The 20,559-nt window shown below is 25.6% G+C and overlaps 6 protein-coding genes across 6 annotated transcripts; 2 read left to right on the top strand and 4 right to left on the bottom strand.

The window, feature by feature from the left end:
* Window positions 1-2: 2 nt before the first annotated feature.
* On the top strand, window positions 3-5,400 carry PNEG_02190 (hypothetical protein; the record flags this gene model as incomplete). Its single annotated transcript, XM_007875983.1, has 9 exons — window positions 3-203; window positions 248-700; window positions 753-2,953; window positions 3,002-3,300; window positions 3,345-3,605; window positions 3,648-4,694; window positions 4,737-4,868; window positions 4,918-5,084; window positions 5,130-5,400. The coding sequence occupies exons 1-9, from the start codon at window positions 19-21 to the stop codon at window positions 5,398-5,400; spliced, it is 5,016 nt and encodes a 1,671-aa protein (XP_007874174.1). The 5' UTR covers window positions 3-18.
* An 829-nt stretch (window positions 5,401-6,229) lies between these two features.
* PNEG_02189 (actin-1) lies at window positions 6,230-7,785 on the bottom strand. Its single transcript, XM_007875982.1, has 8 exons — window positions 7,746-7,785; window positions 7,665-7,700; window positions 7,529-7,617; window positions 6,852-7,480; window positions 6,642-6,802; window positions 6,499-6,595; window positions 6,352-6,451; window positions 6,230-6,310 (listed from the first exon to the last, which is right to left on the bottom strand). The coding sequence occupies exons 1-8, from the start codon at window positions 7,750-7,752 to the stop codon at window positions 6,302-6,304; spliced, it is 1,128 nt and encodes a 375-aa protein (XP_007874173.1). The 5' UTR covers window positions 7,753-7,785; the 3' UTR covers window positions 6,230-6,301.
* A 1,224-nt stretch (window positions 7,786-9,009) lies between these two features.
* On the bottom strand, window positions 9,010-10,847 carry PNEG_02188 (hypothetical protein). Its single transcript, XM_007875981.1, has 8 exons — window positions 10,539-10,847; window positions 10,281-10,497; window positions 10,117-10,235; window positions 9,975-10,074; window positions 9,698-9,929; window positions 9,464-9,650; window positions 9,104-9,418; window positions 9,010-9,061 (listed from the first exon to the last, which is right to left on the bottom strand). The coding sequence occupies exons 1-8, from the start codon at window positions 10,800-10,802 to the stop codon at window positions 9,032-9,034; spliced, it is 1,464 nt and encodes a 487-aa protein (XP_007874172.1). The 5' UTR covers window positions 10,803-10,847; the 3' UTR covers window positions 9,010-9,031.
* Window positions 10,848-10,969: 122 nt separating this feature from the next.
* On the bottom strand, window positions 10,970-12,787 carry PNEG_02187 (hypothetical protein). The gene has a single exon (XM_007875980.1). The coding sequence runs from the start codon at window positions 12,727-12,729 to the stop codon at window positions 10,975-10,977; it is 1,755 nt and encodes a 584-aa protein (XP_007874171.1). The 5' UTR covers window positions 12,730-12,787; the 3' UTR covers window positions 10,970-10,974.
* A 353-nt stretch (window positions 12,788-13,140) lies between these two features.
* Window positions 13,141-18,587, top strand: PNEG_02186 (hypothetical protein; the record flags this gene model as incomplete). Its single annotated transcript, XM_007875979.1, has 17 exons — window positions 13,141-13,306; window positions 13,349-14,324; window positions 14,369-14,683; window positions 14,728-15,044; window positions 15,092-15,165; window positions 15,208-15,800; window positions 15,846-15,917; window positions 15,960-16,033; window positions 16,079-16,280; window positions 16,329-16,420; window positions 16,466-16,648; window positions 16,693-16,784; window positions 16,829-17,014; window positions 17,056-17,228; window positions 17,275-18,213; window positions 18,254-18,385; window positions 18,442-18,587. Exons 1-17 carry the CDS (start codon window positions 13,187-13,189, stop codon window positions 18,585-18,587), a joined length of 4,686 nt encoding a protein of 1,561 aa, XP_007874170.1. The 5' UTR covers window positions 13,141-13,186.
* Window positions 18,588-19,591: 1,004 nt separating this feature from the next.
* PNEG_02185 (hypothetical protein) lies at window positions 19,592-20,460 on the bottom strand. Its single transcript, XM_007875977.1, has 5 exons — window positions 20,288-20,460; window positions 20,162-20,244; window positions 19,842-20,113; window positions 19,693-19,794; window positions 19,592-19,648 (listed from the first exon to the last, which is right to left on the bottom strand). The coding sequence occupies exons 1-5, from the start codon at window positions 20,389-20,391 to the stop codon at window positions 19,613-19,615; spliced, it is 597 nt and encodes a 198-aa protein (XP_007874168.1). The 5' UTR covers window positions 20,392-20,460; the 3' UTR covers window positions 19,592-19,612.
* Window positions 20,461-20,559: the final 99 nt, after the last annotated feature.

The raw sequence follows: 20,559 nt of genomic DNA, 5'->3' as shown, positions 1-20,559 counted from the left end.
TCTTGTTTGTTAATTGTTATGAATATAGCACAACCCATTAGTACAGAAGTTTCTTCTGTAGATTTTGGTTTTTATAGTCCTGAGGAAATAGAAAAAATATCAGTAAAGCAAATTATTAATCCTGTTATTTTTGATTATTTGGGTCATCCTTCGAAAGGTGGTCTTTATGATCCTGCTCTTGGTCCATTAAATCGTTCAATATTGTAAGTATTAAATTGTTTTAAAATGCAGTTTTTATTTATTGAAGGTGTTCGACATGTCATTTAGATGAACGTTATTGTCCTGGTCATTTTGGTCATATTTTTCTCCCAACACCAATGTATCATCCTTTGTTCTTATCTCAGTTATATAGACTTTTAAAAGCAACATGTTTATATTGTCATCATTTTAAACTTTCTTGTTCTATAGTAAATCTTTATTATTGTAAATTAAGGCTTTTAAATGCTGGACTTGTTCATGAGAGTCAAGAAATTGATAAAATTCATTCAAAGGTTAATAAAGAGGTTACTGATAATAAGAATAATGAATATAATATAAGTCTTTCTGAAAGAAGGGAGATATATGTGCAGGAATGTCTTGCAAAAAATGAAGTTTTAGATGGATTTACACGAAATAAGTTGGTTGATTCTGAAAAAAGGAATTTGATAAAAGAATTTCTAGAAAAAATTACTTCTCTAAGGAAATGTAACAATTGTTCATCGTTAGGATTTTCTTATATTTTTCTTTATTTTTGTTATTTTAATTATTAATAGAATATCACCCAGTTTTCGTAAGGATGGTTATGTAAAGATTTTTGAGCTTCCACTTTCAAAAAAGCATCAAGAACAAATGGATGCTCTTGGGAAGGTTAGGGTAAATGTGCTGCTAGAAACAAAGGAAATCAAAGCTCAAAAGTTTTATGATAGTAGTAGTGATTTAGGACATTATTATAAAGGAAATTGTGACGATGCTAAAATAGATGTTGGAAGGCATAACGATTTTTTAAATGAAACAATGAATTGCAAAATTTTGAAAGCCAGTAGTCATCCTAGATATATGTTACCAATAGAAGTTTTAAATCACTTGCGGCGGTTATTTACTAATGAACAAAAAATAATATCATTATTGTATAGGGGTTCATCTAGGCCAGATAAGCATTTTATAACTCCGGATTTTTTTTTTATACATGTTATAGCAGTTCCTCCTACTAAATTTAGACCAGCATCTCTTGTCGGTACTGATATACATGAAAATTCTCAAAATGAGTTATTTTCTAGAATACTTCAATCATGTCTTCGTATAAAAGAGTTAAATGATCTTGTTTCGAATTTAATCGATAAAAATGATTTTGAAAATAAAGATCATAATTTTGAGATGTTAATAGCTGCATTTGTCCAATTACAACATGATGTAAATAGTTTTGTTGATAGTAATCGAAATCCTGTGAATTTACCTCAGGGAAGGTTTCCTCCACCTGGAATAAAACAAATTTTAGAAAAAAAAGAGGGTTTGTTTAGGAAACATATGATGGGGAAACGTGTAAATTATGCTGCAAGAAGTGTTATATCTCCAGATCCAAATATTGAAACTAATGAGATTGGTATTCCTCCTGTTTTTGCTATGAAATTAACATATCCGGAACCTGTAACTTCGTATAATATTGATTTATTGAGACATGCTGTCATTAATGGCCCTGAAAAATGGCCTGGGGCAATTCAAGTTCAATTGGAAGATGGGTATATGATTTCATTGTTAAAAAAAACTTTCGAAGAAAGAGTTGCTATTGCAAATACATTATTGACTCCACAGACATATCGAGGATCAAATTCGTCCTTTTTAAGAGTATCTTCTACAAATAAAAAAGTATTTAGGCATCTTAGAAATAATGATATTCTTTTATTAAATCGTCAACCAACTCTTCATAAACCATCTATAATGGCACATAAAGCACGTATTCTTTCTGGAGAAAAAACCATAAGAATGCATTATTCTAATTGCAATGCGTATAATGCAGATTTTGATGGTGATGAAATGAATATTCATTTGCCTCAAAACGAAAATGCTCGAATAGAAGCACTATTGATTGCAAATACAGATTCTCAGTATTTGGTTCCTACATCCGGTATTCCTCTTCGTGGATTAATACAAGATCATATTGTTACTGGTGTTTGGATAACTAAAAAGGATACTTTTTTTACGAAGGAACAATATCAACAATTATTGTATGGTCCATTAAGCTTTGATAATGTTAGTTCAAATAGTGGTAAAATATTGACATTATCTCCTACAATACTTAAACCGGCTATTCTTTGGACTGGAAAACAGGTTATTTCTACCATTTTGTTGAATTTAAAGCCTAAAGATTGTCCCGGATTAAATCTTATATCGAAAGCAAAAGTTGCTGGAGAATACTGGGGTGTTCATACTCAAGAACAAACAGTTTTATTTAAGGATGGATATTTGCTTTCTGGAATTCTTGATAAGTCTCAATTTGGAGCTTCAGCCTTCGGTTTAGTACATTCAGTTTATGAATTATATGGATCATCTATTGCTGGAAAATTGCTTGGCGCGTTGAGTAGATTGTTTACTAAATATATTCAAATGAGGGGTTTTACATGTAGCGTAGACGATTTGTGTTTAAATAGTGATGGGGATAGTCATAGGAAAAAAATGATTGATAATGAATCATTGTATGACATGGAAGATGTTAAAAAATATATTGGTTTATCTGGCTGTAATGAATTAGATGATACTTTTAAAATAAAATTAGAACAAATTTATAGAGATAAAGAAAAACTTCAAGGTTTAGACCTCATAATGAAGAAAAAGATGAGTGTTTTAACATCCTCCATTATTAATGAATGCATTCCTAAAGGGCTTTATATTAAGTTTCCGTGGAATAATATGCAAATGATGACAATTTCTAGTGCTAAAGGCAATAATGTAAATGTTTCGCAGATATCTTGCCTTTTAGGTCTGGTTTTTTCATAAATATTGCTTAAAAATACTAATATTTTTGGAGGGCAACAAGAATTAGAAGGTAGCAGAGTTCCCATAATGGTTAGTGGGAAAAGTTTGCCTTCGTTTAAGCCGTATGATATGAGTCCACGAGCTGGAGGATATATCTTTGGGCGTTTTTTAACAGGAATTAGACCTCAAGAATATTACTTTCATTGTATGGCCGGTAGGGAAGGACTTATTGATACTGCTATAAAAACTAGTCGTTCAGGTTACCTTCAAAGATGCTTAATTAAACATCTTGAAGGAATTAGAGTACATTATGATCACACTGTTCGTGATTCTGATGGAAGCATAGTTCAAGTAGGTTGAATTTAGGATTTTTTTTATTTTTTTAATTTTGTTAGTTTCACTATGGTGAAGATTCTCTTGATGTTACAAAACAAAAATATATGTTAGAGTTTGGTTTTTTTGCTATGAATTATAAATCATTGGCTCGGAAATATCATGTCAAAACTCTATATAAATTAATTGACCATGAAAAAGCTGTTTTATATGCTGAAAAATCTATTAAAAACCCATTGAAATATGATCCAGTTCTTTCTAAGTATAATCCAGGCAGATTTCTAGGAAGTATTTCTGAAAAATTTCATAAATGTATGGATGATGTATGTATTTATTTTATGTGTTTTTCTTTTAAAAAAAAATAGTATATTGATAAAGATCCACATAATTTTTTTCAGAAAACTAAAAATAATAAATTGATGAAAAATAATATTTCGAAAGATAGGTTTCGTATTCTTATGCAAGTCAAGTATCAGCAATCTCTAGTACATCCTGGTGAAGCAGTAGGAGTTCTTGCTGGTCAGTCTATTGGTGAGCCTTCTACTCAAATGACTCTTAATACGTTTCATTTTGCTGGACTTGGAGCTAAGAACGTTACTCTTGGTGTTCCAAGATTAAGGGAAATAGTCTTAATAGCAAATTCGAATATTAAAACACCTAGAATGACTTTTGAGGTTTTAGATAAAGTATCAGATTATGAAGCAGAATTGTTTGCAAAAAATATTAGTAAACTTATTTTATCTGATTTAGTTGATAAAGTTATTGTTACTGAGTATATTTCAATTAAAGATAAAATTAAAAAGTATAATATTAAGATTATATTCTTTTCAAAAATAGAATATGAAAAAGAGTATAATTTATCAGTTTTTGAATTGAGAAAAGTCATGCAAAGTCGTTTTTTGAAAGAATTAGATAAAATATTGAAAAACATTCTTAAAAAAAATAGTAAAATAACTAGAAAAAGTATTATTGGAAAGGACGATGCTACACCATATATTGGAAAGGCCGCTTCTTTTAATGATTTTGAAAGTTTTCAATTTCAAGATGAATCGCTATTTAATAATATTTTGAATGATAATATAGAATCTGTAAAAATGACTTCTCAATTAAAACGGCGAGGTACTTACAATGATGATAATGATGAAGAGCAAATTATTCAGGAAAAAGATGCAGGTTATAGTGACGATAATACTGATGAACGAAGCGAAATTCAAGATTTTGAAAATTATATGAACGGTAATGAAAATTATCATAACAATACTATATATGAACTTGAAATGAATGAAGAAAATAATAACAATATAACTATTCAGAATACAGAAATTTTAGAAAATGTCTGTTATGCATGTTCAAATTGTAGAAGGTTTGAATTTGATAATATTGATGGAAAATGGTGTGAAATTGAGCTAGTTGTGAGTAATTTATGCTTATTGTTCTTACTAAATAATATTTAGTATCCTTTTGATACTCCTAAGTTATTATTAGTTAGTCTTATAGAAATGGCATGTAAAAAGACTGTGGTACGAGAAATAAGTGGTATTTCAAAATGTTTTCGAATTTTACCTGAATCAAAATTGGATACTTCCGTGAGTAATACATTGACTCTTTAGTTATTGAAATAATTTTCTATAACAGCGTATTTTAGGCACTGATGGTGTTAATTTTAAAGGGATTTGGGAAGCGTATGATATTATATCTGTAAATACGATTTATTCTAATGATATTGCAAATGTTCTTTGCACATATGGTGTTGAAGCTGCAAGAAATACAATAATAAGTGAAATTCATAAGTTGTTTAAAGTGTATGTTTGATAATTATTCTTTTATAAATACTTAATTCCATTTAGTTATGGAATAGTTGTTGATGTTAGGCATCTTACTCTTATTTCTGATTACATGACAATGGATGGTTCATATAAAGCTTTTAATAGGTCTTCTATATCTTCAAATGTTTCTCCTTTTTTGAAGATGAGTTTTGAAACTACATGCAATTTTCTGCAAGAAGCAACTTTATATGGTGATTCTGATTTTCTTAAAAATCCTAGTGCAAAATTGGTTATGGGGAAAGTGTTGGATGTTGGCACTGGTTCATTTGATATTTTAATGCCTTTGTTATAAAATTTAGTTTAAATATTTATGACTTGGATTTTGAAATGATTTTTAAAATTAGTATTTTAATTTTTTTGAATTTTTTTTGATGATTTTAAAAAATTAATATTTATGTTGAGAGTTTAAAAGAAAACGAAGGACGAATTTAAGTTAATACATGTGTTTTTAGTAAAATAGTTATATTAAGTGTTATTTTATTTGCAAATAAATTAATTGCTTTGATTTATCATTGGATTTTGTACAGTTTTATTGTTATAGTACAGGGGTTATAGACATTAATTTTAAGTTTTTTAGTGAATCTTGAAATAAATTATTAAATATAAAATTATTGGATTTTGAAGATTACTAAAAGTAAATATTTTGAAAAAAAAAAATAATAAATTACAAACGTTGATTTGTATTTTAGATGATTATTATAAAAATTGATAATTTTAAAGTGTAAAATTATTTAATTTGATAATATATGACCTGTTATATATTTATAATTTTATATAAATTTTAGTTTATTTCTTTCAATAAGTTTATATAATATTTATATTTGTTTTTTTATTTTTATGTATAATAATTGTATTGTTTATAGAATTATATGTTATTGTATTTTTTTTTATAGTTTTATTAGATATTTTAGTATTTAAAAAATATTGATTTGGAATTCCATATTGAATTAACAAAATATTAATTATTATTTGATATAAATTTGGTGTATGTGTGATAGTTATTAATGAATAATAGTTTAAATTAATGAATAAAAGTTTAAAAATATAGTATTTTTTTATAAAAATTTATTTAAAAAAATTATTTTTATGCATCTAAAAGAAAAAATACTAAAAATTTGTTAACATAGATAGAAAAGATATACAATGTAAATCTCAGAGCAAAAATGAGATTAATGTATATTTCTTGCTTATTTTTAAAAGCACTAAAAAATTAGATTAATTAAATTGTTTTTATATTACAAACCTTACGATAGACAATAGACGGACCATTTTCATCATATTCTTGTTTGCTGATCCACATTTGCTGAAATGTTGATAAACTTGCAAGAATAGATCCTCCAATCCTGATTTTTATTTAGTATTAATGAAATAATGAAATTATATATAATACCAGACAGAATACTTGCGTTCAGGAGGCGCAACTATTTTAATTTTCATTGAAGAGGGTGCAAGTGCTGTTATTTCTTTTTGCATACGATCCGCAATACCTGAATTATGTTTAACGTAATCTTTTTGGATTTTTTCTCAATTTACCTGGATACATTGTCGTTCCACCTGACATAACAATATTGCTATAAAGGTCTTTGCGAATATCCACGTCACATTTCATAATAGAATTGAAAGTAGTTTCATGAATACCGCATGTTTCCATACCGACTATAGATGGTTGAAATAGAGCTTCTGGAGCACGGAAGCTGTTTAAATATTATATTATATTTAAAAAAAATAAAATTTAAGTATTACCGCTCATTACCAATAGTTATTACTTGGCCATCTGGTAATTCATATGATTTTTCTAAGCTAGAAGATGATGAAGCGGTATGAATTTCTTGTTCAAAATCTAGAGCAACATAACAAAGCCTTTCTTTAATGTCACGAACAATTTCGCGTTCTGCTGTAGTAGTATAATTGTAACCACGCTCTGTTAAGATTTTCATAAGATAGTCTGTTAAGTCCCGTCCGGCAAGATTAAGACGCAAAATAGCATGCGGAAGTGCATAACCCTCATAAATAGGAACAGTATGTGTAACACCATCTCCAGAATCAAGCACAATACCCGTAGTACGTCCAGAAGCATAAAGCGACAAAACAGCCTGAATTGCTACATAAAATGCAGGAGTATTAAATGTCTCGAACATTATTTGGGTCATCTTTTCCCTATTAGATTTTGGATTAAGAGGTGCCTCTGTAAGTAATGCAGGATGTTCTTCCGGAGCAACACGAAGTTCGTTATAAAATGTATGATGCCAAATTTTTTCCATATCATCCCAATTACTGACGATTCCGTGCTCAATAGGGTATTTTAATGTCAAAATTCCGCGTTTTGATTGAGCTTCATCTCCCACATATGAATCTTTCTGGCCCATTCCTACCTTTTAATTTGTAAGTTAATTAAACTATTATTTAAAAAGTATATATACCATAATACCCTGATGACGTGGGCGTCCAACGATAGAAGGAAAAACAGCCCTTGGAGCATCATCGCCCGCAAAACCTGCCTTACACATGCCTTCATTACATTAGTAAATATAAATTGTTTATTAAAATATTTTATACCAGATCCATTGTCAATAACAAGAGCAGCTATTTCGTCTGCAAAATCAGTATTTTCTTTTTAAATTAAAGCCACAGCATTACCCTCCATTTTTATAATGTCTTAATGCAATTCAAAATAATTTGTTAAAAATAGCTATTAAAGAAGTAATAATTAAAATAATTGATTGTTTTTTTTCAGGGGATTTTGAACAAAAAGTGTATAAGAGGGTAGGGTATGTCTTTATAGGACACATTTTTCGTGACTTGGTTTGAACTTTTTAAAATCGACTATTTTTAGTGCTATTTAACTATTTTTAAAAAATATTTTAGAAAAAAAACAACTATTTTAATATTATATATACTTTTGATATTAAATCTATTATTTTATTATGGAATGAATAATGAAATTATATATGTATATATTATATGTATTATTATAGATATTTTAAACGTTTAATTTTTAAAATCTTAATGTACTTTTATTAATTTTCCTTTAAAATATCTGGATACAATTAATATGTTGTATTAATTTTTATTATAATCATTTTAATATAAAATATAATATGTACAAATTTTTTAATCAAAAAACTATTATAAAATTTTAAGTTTTTTATGTTTATGTATTTTTTGAATGTATAATAAATGTTCTTTCAATAAAATGTTCATGTTATTTTTAATAAAAAAATATATTTTATAGATTATTCTTATAAATTTTAAAAAAATTATAGATAAAATTAGATTTTAGTTTAAAAAACTACATCAAAAAAATATTTTTGGGAAATACTATTAAATAAGTTTTGAATTGATAATGTTTTAAAATTTTTTAGAATATTTTTTATACCATTGGATAATATTTAAAAATTATTTACTTTTAAGAAAATATTATTTAAAAAATCTTATTTATGAATAAATTGATTTTAAGCGAAATATTTATATTTATGTATGTTTTTTTTTTGTATTTATTTAAAGTACTAAAAAAATGGATTATAAACTATTATTATGTTTTTATTTATATATTTTTTGATAGAATTGTATATAATGAAATATTTAGTATTTATCTTTGTTGTTTTTTTGTTAAATATTAACAATTATTAAATTTAATTAACGGTATTTATGAATAAATATTTTAAAGTAGTTTTTTTTATACTTTTTTATTAAATATTGTAATTTAATTTATCATATTTTATACATAATATATACATATACTAATAGCTATAAAATACAATATTATCAAAATATAATAAATTATTTAAAATCATGTTTAATGGTGATTTTTACTATATAATTTTAAGAATTAAAAATATTTAATAGTTTATATAGTTTGTGTATATATATATTATTATTTATATTCAAAAAGGTTATATTACCAAGATTATTATGAGTATAAATTACATAATAGATATTAGACCAGTTGCATACTATAAAAGTTAAAATTATTGGTAGTAAGAAAATAATTTAACCTTCATAGGTGGTATATTAGGATGAGGAACCGCATCAAAAGTTTTAAACTCCAATTCTAGATTAGGTCCTATTCGGATATAGGCACCCTTATTTCCCTGAGTATCGCAATAATTAGGAGCAGAAAATACAGTAATACAATATCCATTATGTTCTACTTCATAGCCATTAGGTTTAACTTCATGACTTCTGATAATGGCTTTTAGATTATTGGCTTCTACAAACTTTTTTGTAACATCTGGACCAAATTGCAACCCTACTCCTCTTTTACTAGGACCACGACCTAATGAAGGCTGAGGGTCTGTCCATAAAATTTCCTTATGTAATTAATGTAAATTAATATTTCATATACAAATCTTTACCATCATTAGACCTGTATTTCCAGGTTGTTTTTTAGAAATTCTATCAATATTTTTTATATCATTTAATGTAACATTATCGTTTGAAAAAAGCCCTCCATGTATTACTAAGTAAGTGCGACCTATTAATGTTGCAAGAGGCAAGCAATTAAAGGACTCTGAAAATAGTTTAAAAGTACGTTCTGTATATCTTTCAAAAAATTAGCCAGAAATAAAAAAAAAGAAATGTATATTAACTTTGCTTTGCATTCTCCCTCAAATCCATATATTTTATTCATATCATCGGTTTCATGATTCCCTCTATTAAGAAAAATTCCAGTAGGATATAGCCATTTATAAGCGTAAAGTAAAAGAACAACTTCTGTTGACCATGAACCTCGATCAACAAAATCTCCATTAAACAAATAACGATTGGTTTCCGAAGGTTTTCCGTTTAATCTAAATATTTCAAGTAAGTCGAAATATTGTCCTAATATAATATATTAGCAATATGATAAACCTATAAAACAAATACCATGTATATCTCCACAAATTGTAAGAATGTGGTCAGATTTTATATCAACTTCTATCATTGTTGGTTCTAAACTAAGGATTTTTTTGATTGAAAGAATTATCTAATTTATTTAAAATATTTTTGCATATGTATATTAATTTACTTGATAAACATATTTTAGATGAATCTTTTTTCCATTAGAAAATCTAGAAATCATATCATTTATGAATTCTAGCGTCATGCTTTCGCCTAATCGTTCTCCATCATAATCATCCTTTATGACTTAGATGTATTAATATGATTATTTATTTATAATATTAATGTTACCAATAGCATCAAAATCGATTCCTTCTGTAGCAGAAGACTCTTCTCCTACATCAATAGCTTTTTCAAATTTTATTCTACGAATTATCTTTTCACATTCAATAGCTTTTCTTCTAGTTTCAAAATCATTAGGAATATGTTTTATTATAGTATGATAGTCTTTCAATGCATCTGAGTGGCGCAAAGTAGCTGTATATGCTATTGCTCGCCTATAATATGCCTATTTTTTATTAAAACTTTTTTAACTATTGAAGAAAATACTTTTAAGTAAGATGGATCAATGGAAATAGCTTTAGAAGCATCTTCGATAGCCAATCTATATGACTCAAGATTTATATAAGCATATGCCCTATTAGTGAAATAAACTGCCTTAGTTGGATCTAGCTCTATAGCTTGAGAATAAAGCTTGATTGCTTCCGAAAATGATTTTTCTAATAAAAGTTTGTTGCCTTGGTTTTTTAGCTGCATTGCTCGTTTAGTATCTTCTAAAGGTATTTGTGAAAAAATTGATGATAAGTTTGACATCTTTTTTAATGAAATAATGACAATTTCAAAAATACATGATTTCAATATAAGTTAAAGAATATAAAAAATGAAGTTTTCGGACATATCGATTTATGATTTTAAATATATACATATATTCAATATATTTTATATTAAAAGAATCTTAAAATTAACAAATAGTCTATCTTTGTGTTTATGTAGAAAAATGATTAATATTTTCTTTCTCTAAATTATTTTGTTTAATTTTATCTACTTTGTCCTTATTTTTTCGACGCTCCTCTAATCGTTTTGCAGCAGCTGCTTTTCTAGATATTGGATCAAGAACATTAGAAAATGGTTTTGTTGGATATTGCAAGTTTTCTGGAATTTCATTAATTATTTCCTGAAGTTGTTGAGAATTTTTAAAATGATATGTGTTATTGGTGATAGATTTTGAAAAGTTAGAATTTTTATCTAAAATATCCTTTTTAAAAGTGTCTGAATTGTCATTCCTACTATCTCCTTTTTTAGTAGATAATTCTGTAAAATTTTGATTAATGGTTTTTTTATTTTTTATTTTTTTATCAGAAGTATCACAATTAAATATAATAGTATCAGGATCTTTACATTTTTTCTGATAATTTGAAAAATCGTTCTTTGTATTAAGTTCTTTCATTGATTTTTTATTTTTATTTATTTCACGATGATTCATATTTATATTAACTTTCGGATGTTTATTGTCATTATTTTTAAATAAATAGCATGCATTGTTTAAAGATGTTTTAAGATTGCAAAATTCTTTTTCTGAGTTTTCTATTTGAATGTTTTTATCTGAATTTTGAGTTACAAGATGAATATTTGGTTTTTCGATTGTTTGTATTTTGATATCCCCTATATCATCAATTAAATCGTTTTTGATATTTTCTAATATATTTTCAGGAAAGCTATTTCCTGACAAACTCTCTCTTCTAGACTCTTTTATAAATAGATCATTTCCAACATCATTTTTTTTAGAATGCATTAAATCTATTTTAGATAATTTTTGTAGTTGTTTTTCTAAATGAAAACATTTAGATTTCCAGAATTGATTTTCGTTTTCAAGATTTTTTTTAAGAATATTTAACGTTTCAAATTTAGTTTTCCAGTATTTACCAGATGATAGATGATCTTTTATATTATCTGTAATATTGAATTTAGATGTATTGTTTTCCAAATGATCATGAAAAATGCTTGTTTCTTCGGAGATTTCTGAAATTAAAAGTCTTAGTTTCTGATTATTTTGAGTAATAGAGTTAATTTGTTGATAAAGTATATTTGTTGGAGACTTTTTGGAATTTGATGCAATAGCTTTAAAATCACTGGAAAAAATAGTATTTGCACATGTTTTATCTGCTTCAAAGTTTTTTGATTTGGATAAATATGGACTAGGAAATTTTCCTGGAAATTTTCGAAAAAAATATGTTTTATTTTCTTCCGAGTCGTATGTGCCATTATCATGCTCATAAACATCATAAAAAGAAACAGTTTTACGTGTGCCATTTGTTCCTGGAGGTCTAAGTATACTATTTTGCCTTTTTGGGGTTTTGATGTCAGAAATTTGAATATTTTCCTTGCATTCTTTTTTATCGACACTAGTATGCTCTATTTTTTCTATATCGCTTTTTTTATTGTCAATTGTCTTTAATGTGTCAATAGGCCTTGTTTTAGTAATGAAATCAGTTTTTATAGAAGAATTAAATTGATCTTTGCAAAGAGTATTGTTATTTTCTTTAAGATATGTTTTTTTTCCTGAATAAATTACGTAAAAAAAATGGTCTCTAAATGCCTGAAGAACCCAATTTGTTGCTGATGGTGTTTTTGGAGTTTGACTTAATAATTTGGAATGTGAAAGGCTTTTATTTGATTCATAAGAATGATTTTCTTCAGTATTATCTTTATTATTATATTTTTTAGTATCCCAATAGAACATATTTTTCTGTAAAGTGAAATAATTCCAAAAAAAATGATAACTATTAATTTTTATTTTTTTTTTCTTGAATACTTTATCTAAACAAATGATAAAATTTCGAATGCTTAAAAATAAAGTATATTGTTTAAATAAAAATGCCTGATTATAATAATATTTAAACTTAATTTATCCAAAATAATAGAAACATTACTTATTTAAAAAATAGATGTTTTGAATGTTTATTATATATCTATTTAATTAAAAATATATGGATGTAGTAATGATGCATCTTAAAATGTATTGAATATAAATGTTTTAGTATTAGAGATGATAATATATATAGATTATTTTTTTTTAATTTTTATAAATATGATTCTAAAGATAATTTTAAAAAATTTATAAAAAATAGACGATCGATATGATTTAATACTTTGAAATATGATAATTAGGATTTAAAGAGTTTGAATGTTTTTAATCTATGGATTTAGGATTAGTGGAGTGTTTTGAAATTCAAAAAAATGAACTAGAGGCTTTGAAGGCTATTTATATGGATGATTTTGTATATATTGATAATAATACTTTTTCTCATACTTCTAATGTATGTTTTAAATCTTTAAAAGACTGTCTAATAGATTATTAGAATCCAGAGTCTTTTCTAAAAATTCATTTGCATAGTGATTTCAATGGTGTTAGTTTTTTTTCTTTAGATTTAATAATTTATATGACGGATACTTATCCAAAGACGAGGCCAAGAGTATCTATTGATAATTCTGTTAACCTTCTTAAATCTCAATTGGCTCAAATAGACGATCTTATTCTAAGAACTATGAATAAGTTAGAAGGCCATGAAATGATCTACGAAATTTCTTCTAATATTCAAGATATTTTATACGAATGGCAAAATGAATATCAGCCTTCTATTAATTTAGGACAGGAAAGACATTTAAGAATTTTAAAAGAAGAATTAAAACAACAGTTAACAGAAGAGAAGATGAAGAAAGAGCAGGAATATTTTAAAAAAGAAGAGGAAATAATTTTGGATGAAATGATTCGGAAAGAATTAATTAGAAGAAAAGGACAATTAACTCGAGTAAATAAACGACAACAAGATTCTTATGGATTTCAAGAGCTTAGTGATGATATAATAATTTTTGATAAAGAAATAGAAATACAAAATGAACAATGTAAATTTATTAGATTTCAAGCTGTAAAGGATTTGTTAGTTTTCCGGAAACAGTCTTTTATGACAGTAAAATTGGTAACTCCCGCTACAGATAAAAATAGAGAAAACATTTTCGTTTTAAAGGATCTTATTTTGAATTCTGAATTTTGGAACACATCTGATGGTACAAAAGAAATTTATAAAATGGAAGAAGAATTGCAAGCGGCTATATCTTTGAGACATCCATCAATTGTACAATTTCATGCATGTAAAATTTCTCTTTTAAATTCGGGCAGTTGGAGATTATCATGTTTGCAAGAGTATATGCCTAGAGGTTCACTTAGAGATATATTAGAAAATGTTGGTTCTGTAAGTTTGGATATTGCTAGAAGTTGGGCGATGGATTTGCTTGAAGGTATTAATGAAGCACATCGTCGAGGATTTTTGCATAAAAGTATGATATCTTGATGTTATTTAGTTAGATGTTAATTATTTTAGATTTACATTTAGGAAATATATTAATATTTAAGTCTGAGAAAGGGAGATCAGTAGCAAAAATATCTGATTATGGTATTTCGTATAGTCTTCAACATATGAATAAATTATGTAGTTTTTCATTAAATGAATCATCTTTTTCTAAAAAAAGTAATATTCCAAAAATATGGTATCCTCCTGAATGTAAATCTGAAACTGAAAATTCTGTATTTAATCGGAAAAGTGATATATGGATGTTTGGTGTTATATTTCTTCAAATGATTTTTGGTATTAATTCTACTTCTAAATATTCTAGTTTAAAAGAAATATCTGATTCTAGTATTTCTGGATACATTTATATAATATTATTAATGTATTTGTAGTGATATCTGGCTCGGTAATTGATTTTCTTAATTTTACTTTGGAAATAAATTGGCATAAAAGGCCATCTGCTTCTGATCTTTTGGCATCTCCTTTTTTTACTAGTGGTGAAATTGCTAGAACATTGGGATTAAATACTGAAATTTTGACTAATCCTTTTCATGGATTTGTTAGAGCATCTAAATATAATTCTCAGTCCTCTAGGTTACATTTAGCTTCTCGATATGAAAATGATTTTGAAGAAGTAAAATGGCTTGGAAAAGGCACTTATGGTAAAGTAATAAAAGTTAGAAATAGGCTTGATGGGCAATATTATGCTGTATGAAAATAAATGTTAATTTTTTTGATGTTTAATGATATTTTTAGATTAAACGGATTAGCTTAAATAAAAATAAAAATGAGTACAGTCGTATTCTTCGAGAAGTAATGACTCTTTCCAGGTATGATATTGATACGTTTTTCCTTAAATATTTAAGATTAAGGCTTCATCATCAACATATTGTAAGATATTTTTCTGCTTGGTTAGAAGATTTGTTCAGTGGAGAAACTATTCACGATCATATTCCTAGAAAATTTGGAAGATCTGTTGATTCTTATAGTAAAGGGTCTGATATAATACCCTCTAATGTTACTGAATTTGTTTCTTCTAGCAGACCAGAACGAAGTTTTTTAAACTGTTTTGAAGGTGAAATTTCTAAAAGTACGTCTAGCAATTGGAGTTCTGGTTCTATAGATAGTGAAATATCTGTTGATTTGAAATCTCATAGTTCTGGAATCTTGTATATTCAAATGGAATATTGTGAAAGACGCACTTTAAAAGATATACTGGAGCTGAAACAAGTAAATACTGATGAAATATGGAGACTATTTCGCCAGATTTTAGATGCTTTAGTACATATTCATGGTCAAGGAGTGATTCATAGAGACCTTAAGCCAAGCAACATTTTTTTGGATGAAAATGGTGATGTCAAAATAGGTGATTTTGGGTTGGCTACTGAATGTTGGACAATAATTGAGAATTTGGTTTCTAGAAAATATTCTGAAAATATTGAAAATGATAATGATTTAACGTCGGGTAATTTTTTTATATTATATAATAATTATGTTAATTTTAACTAAGGTATTGGCACTGCTCTTTATATTGCTCCTGAACTTTTGGAGCATAATACCAAACATTCTTATAATCAAAAAGGTTATAAATTTATTTTTGTATTTATAAAGGCTAATGAGTTAGTGGATATGTATTCTTTAGGGATAATTCTTTTTGAATTATGTTATCCTTTTAAAACTACTATGGAACGTATAAAAGTAAAAAATATAAGTAAATATTTATAGACTGATTAATTTGAAAAGACTATTTTGAATTTAAGGGACTCAAATATTATATTCCCGCTAAAGTTTCCTTCTAATAAATTTTCAAATCAAAAGCATATTATTACATGGCTTTTACAACATGATCCTAAAACACGTCCTACTAGTTTTCAACTTTTACGCAGTGAATTGTTGCCTCCAAAAGTGGAAGATGAGTATATACGTGAAAGTCTTCATACTCTTGGTAAATAATATAATAATTATTAAAATTATAATATATTAATGAAATAAGCAAATCCTAATACGCCATATTATCTTAAACTTATGGAAGCTTTATTTTCTCAAAATATAGATAAATGTAAGGATTATACATATGATATCATAGTTAGTATTTTTTATAATTCAATTATATATTGTTGATATTTAAAGACTAAAACTTTAAATGTTGAATCTCCACTTATGGAATGGCTTAAAAGTTGTTTAGTGTCTATTTTTAAAAGACATGGTGCAATTTCTAATAATGATCGTTCACAATTATTTCCAAAAAATGATATTTACAACGCTGGGCAGAATCTTGCTACTTTTTTAGATTGCCATGGTACTCTTTTACAGGTTATATCTCTTTTATTGATAAAACATATATTTAGATAAATTAGCTCCCATATGATCTTATTTTACCTTTTGCTCGACAACTCACAAAATGTTCTTTAAAATATGGGAAATATTATTGTTTTGGCAAAGTTTATAGGTTAATTTTGAATTTTTTTATCTCTAGTCATTTAATGTTGTTAGAAATAGTACTATTGATACAATACCTTGGTCATTAAATGAAGTTAATTTTGACATTGTTACTAAAAATGATGATAATTTGAGTCTTTATGAAAGCGAATGTATTAAGATACTTGATGAAATTATAAATGAAGTTCCTTCTCTTTTGAAAATGAAAATTTTGATTAATATTAATCATTGTGATATTCTGTAGTTCCTGTAGTTTTATTTTCTTGGCTTATTCTAATTAGTGATTGTATATTCGATTATTGCGGAATAGATATTTCTTATAGACCCAGGGCTAGTATATTGTTATCTCAATTAGGGAAGAGTGCTACATTAAAACAAATTCAAAATCAACTTCGTTCTGAATCATTACTCTCTGGATCTTCTTTAGAACAATTAGATAAATTTAATTTTCAGGGTATATTATCCAGTTAAAATATATGAATTTTTAATTGATGAAATAGATGAGTTCGAGGCTGGTATTTTGCGTCTATTAAATATATTTGATGTATCAATGCATAAAAGGCTTTTATGTTCAATAGAAAATATTCGATCTGTTTTTCTATATTTAAAATATTTTCATATAGAACATGAAATATTTTTGTCTCCCTTAACAGTACATAATTATCAATTCTATAAAGGTGGTTTAATTTTTGAAGCATTAATAATACAAAATAAAAAATGTGATATATTTGCTGTGGGTGGAAGATATGATAGCTTAATTAACCAATGTCTTCCACCTTTGTCTTCTGGAAAAGTATCTATTTCTGTAGTTGGAATAAGTATTTTCATTGAGAAAATATTTTCATATCTTTCAAAATTTTCTTTTAAGGAATTTCCTTCTCGAAAATATTCAAAAGCTATATCTGGTTCTATACGTTGGCCTTACAATGTTGTAAATTGTGATGTTCTGGTTTCAAGTATAGGTCATGGATTTTTAAAAGAATGTTTGGAAATTTTAAGCGAATTATGGAAATTTAATATTAAAACTGATCTTTCGAGATCAAATTTAGAAACATTGGATGATATTATGGATTTTGCAAAAAAAAATGGCATCAATTGGATTATTATAGTAAGACATAAAAGCTATGAAGTAAATGGTTTATTTAAAGACTATTCAGTAAAAGTTAAAAATATAGCATCTGAACATGATGAAGAAATAACATATTCTAGTCTTGTTCCTTGGTTATTAGGAGAGATAGCCGAAAGAAATAGGCAAGATATATCTGAAAATCTGATTAAGTTTAATAGGATAAATGATGAAAATATTAATGATATGATTATACGGAAACGTGCTCTTGATGTTAATTTTAGTAAAAAAAAGGAACTTTCTGTTCGATTTTTATCAGAAGAAAGTAGCGGAAAAATTAAATTAAAGAAAAAGAAATTTATAATTAATAAGGGTATGTTTAATGTTAATATATCTATTACTAAGAAAAAAAGCGTATGAGTATGTTTCTGAATTAATTAACGATATTTGTTCTAGAAATATAGTTGTACTTTGTGTTGATTTGTCTGATAATATTTATGAATTAATAAAAAATACAAATTTGCAAGAGAATCAATGGAGAAAAGGTATTAAGAATATAAAAAATCTTAATATAGCATTTTTTAGCTTATGAATTTTATAGTAATAGATGCAACACCTGCTCATCAAAGACAGTATGTTCATCAATTATGGACATCACTTAAAGATATCCAAAGTGAATTAGGTCATCAGCGTGCATGGTTGTATACTTTTAGAGCTAATAAAGCTTTTTTGTATGAATTTATATAATTACTTTTATGGTTATTGTTTTTATATAGTACATAAATTATATATTAATAGGTGTATTTAATATTATATTTATGATAAGATATATTTATCATCTGTAAATATACAAAAAAAAAAAATAACAGATATAAAAAAATGTTTAAAAAATATGTAATTTTTTTAAAATATAATTTAGAAAAGTAGAAATAGTGTTAATATTAATATACATCATAGATATTAGAGATATTTATTAATTAAATCTATTATATTATAATGGCATTCAATATACATATATTTTAACGTTTAATGTAATATTGAATTTTCATATATAAAAGTTAATATAATTTTATTTTTTTATAAAGAAATATTAACTTATACTATTTTTAAATATTATTATATGTTATTATTTTATATTTTGAAATATATTTATATATATATTAATATAACAAAATTTAATAACTAAATATGGCACAATTGAATATATATATATAAATTAAAAACTAATTTGGAATGAGTATTTCATTAAATTTATATTATTATATTATTATGTATAAAAGTTAATAGATATTTTTATATAAAAAAAATCAAATACATAATTTATATATACATATTATCTAATAAAAATTGAATCTATTGTAATTATTCAAATATATATTAAATATAATAAATTTTATATTAATTACTTTCAGTTATATTCCAAATAAAAAAAAAATATAATAATACTCATTTATACATGTATATATATACTATAATTTAAGTAACATTATCATATTTACAATTATAACATTAAGTTTTTTAACTTATACATTTTAAATATAATAAAAATTAAAATGTATTAAAATCAGATGTGGATAACTTTAGCATTTTTGTAAATATCATAAAATAATTGTTATATTAAAATATTAGCTAAATCTTATGATTTTACTATAAACAATTACAATTACCAAAAGATTACATCTTATGCTATTTTTAAGCAATTCAGAAACTTTTAATAAAGCAAGCTAATAATACAAAGTGATAAATTTTATTAAATTATGCTGAAAAACATTCTATGAAATATTACAACATGAATTATTTTTTTTTGCCTAATTTATACATAAATTACATGATCATACATATATATATATACCTGTTTATAAAACAGCCGGGATTGAGCAGATAAAATATCTGAACGCTGAACCAGATCATCTAACTTCTCTCCTCGTTGAAGAACAGAATCAATGGTTTGAAACTGCAAAAAAAGTTAAAAACATCTGTATTAATAAATAAATATCATACTAGCACATTTTTTATATCATCAAGTTCTTGCTGAACTTTCATGATACTATCAGCTTTCTTAGGATCTTGATATTTTACAATATATTCATCTAACATAGCGAATGATAAACGCTCATTTCCTTGTTCAGGCCAAGAAGTACATGGATATTTAATTAAAAATCCATCCAAAAGATCACTTAAAAGAGAATATGCAACTCTTAAAGGATATTCTTTATCACAAACAATAACACCAGCAACACCTTCAGACCGTGAATAAACATGAAGAACATAATCTAATGAAAATAAATATAATATAATATGTAAATATTTATAAAATCAACTGTCTTGTTCAAAACTTCTACGCTGTCTAACTTGTGTTTCTTCAGCAACCATTCGACTAAACAACATCATAAACTCATAAATACTTATTTTCTTAAATATTGGTTATTAAATCTAGAAACGATTACCTTGATCTAACAAAAAAACCAAATGAACTAAGATTTGTAGTAATCGCAAGCACTTGAGCAGGTTTTTTATCATTCCTTAAAATAGTTATACAATAAAGATGCATCGCCTGTATATCTTAAATGCAATTATTTTTTTAAAATATAATTATAATATTTTTATAATTATAAAAATAATAAATTTTAGAATTTTAATACACGATAATATATACTAGTATTAAGTTTTAAGAAAATATAATTCAACGATATAAAAAATAATCATTTAAAAAAAACTA

Source organism: Pneumocystis murina (assembly GCF_000349005.2).
Source record: "Pneumocystis murina B123 chromosome Unknown supercont1.12, whole genome shotgun sequence".
NCBI classification, from domain to species: domain Eukaryota; kingdom Fungi; phylum Ascomycota; class Pneumocystomycetes; order Pneumocystales; family Pneumocystaceae; genus Pneumocystis; species Pneumocystis murina.
This window is presented reverse-complemented; position numbering and strand designations above follow the sequence as displayed.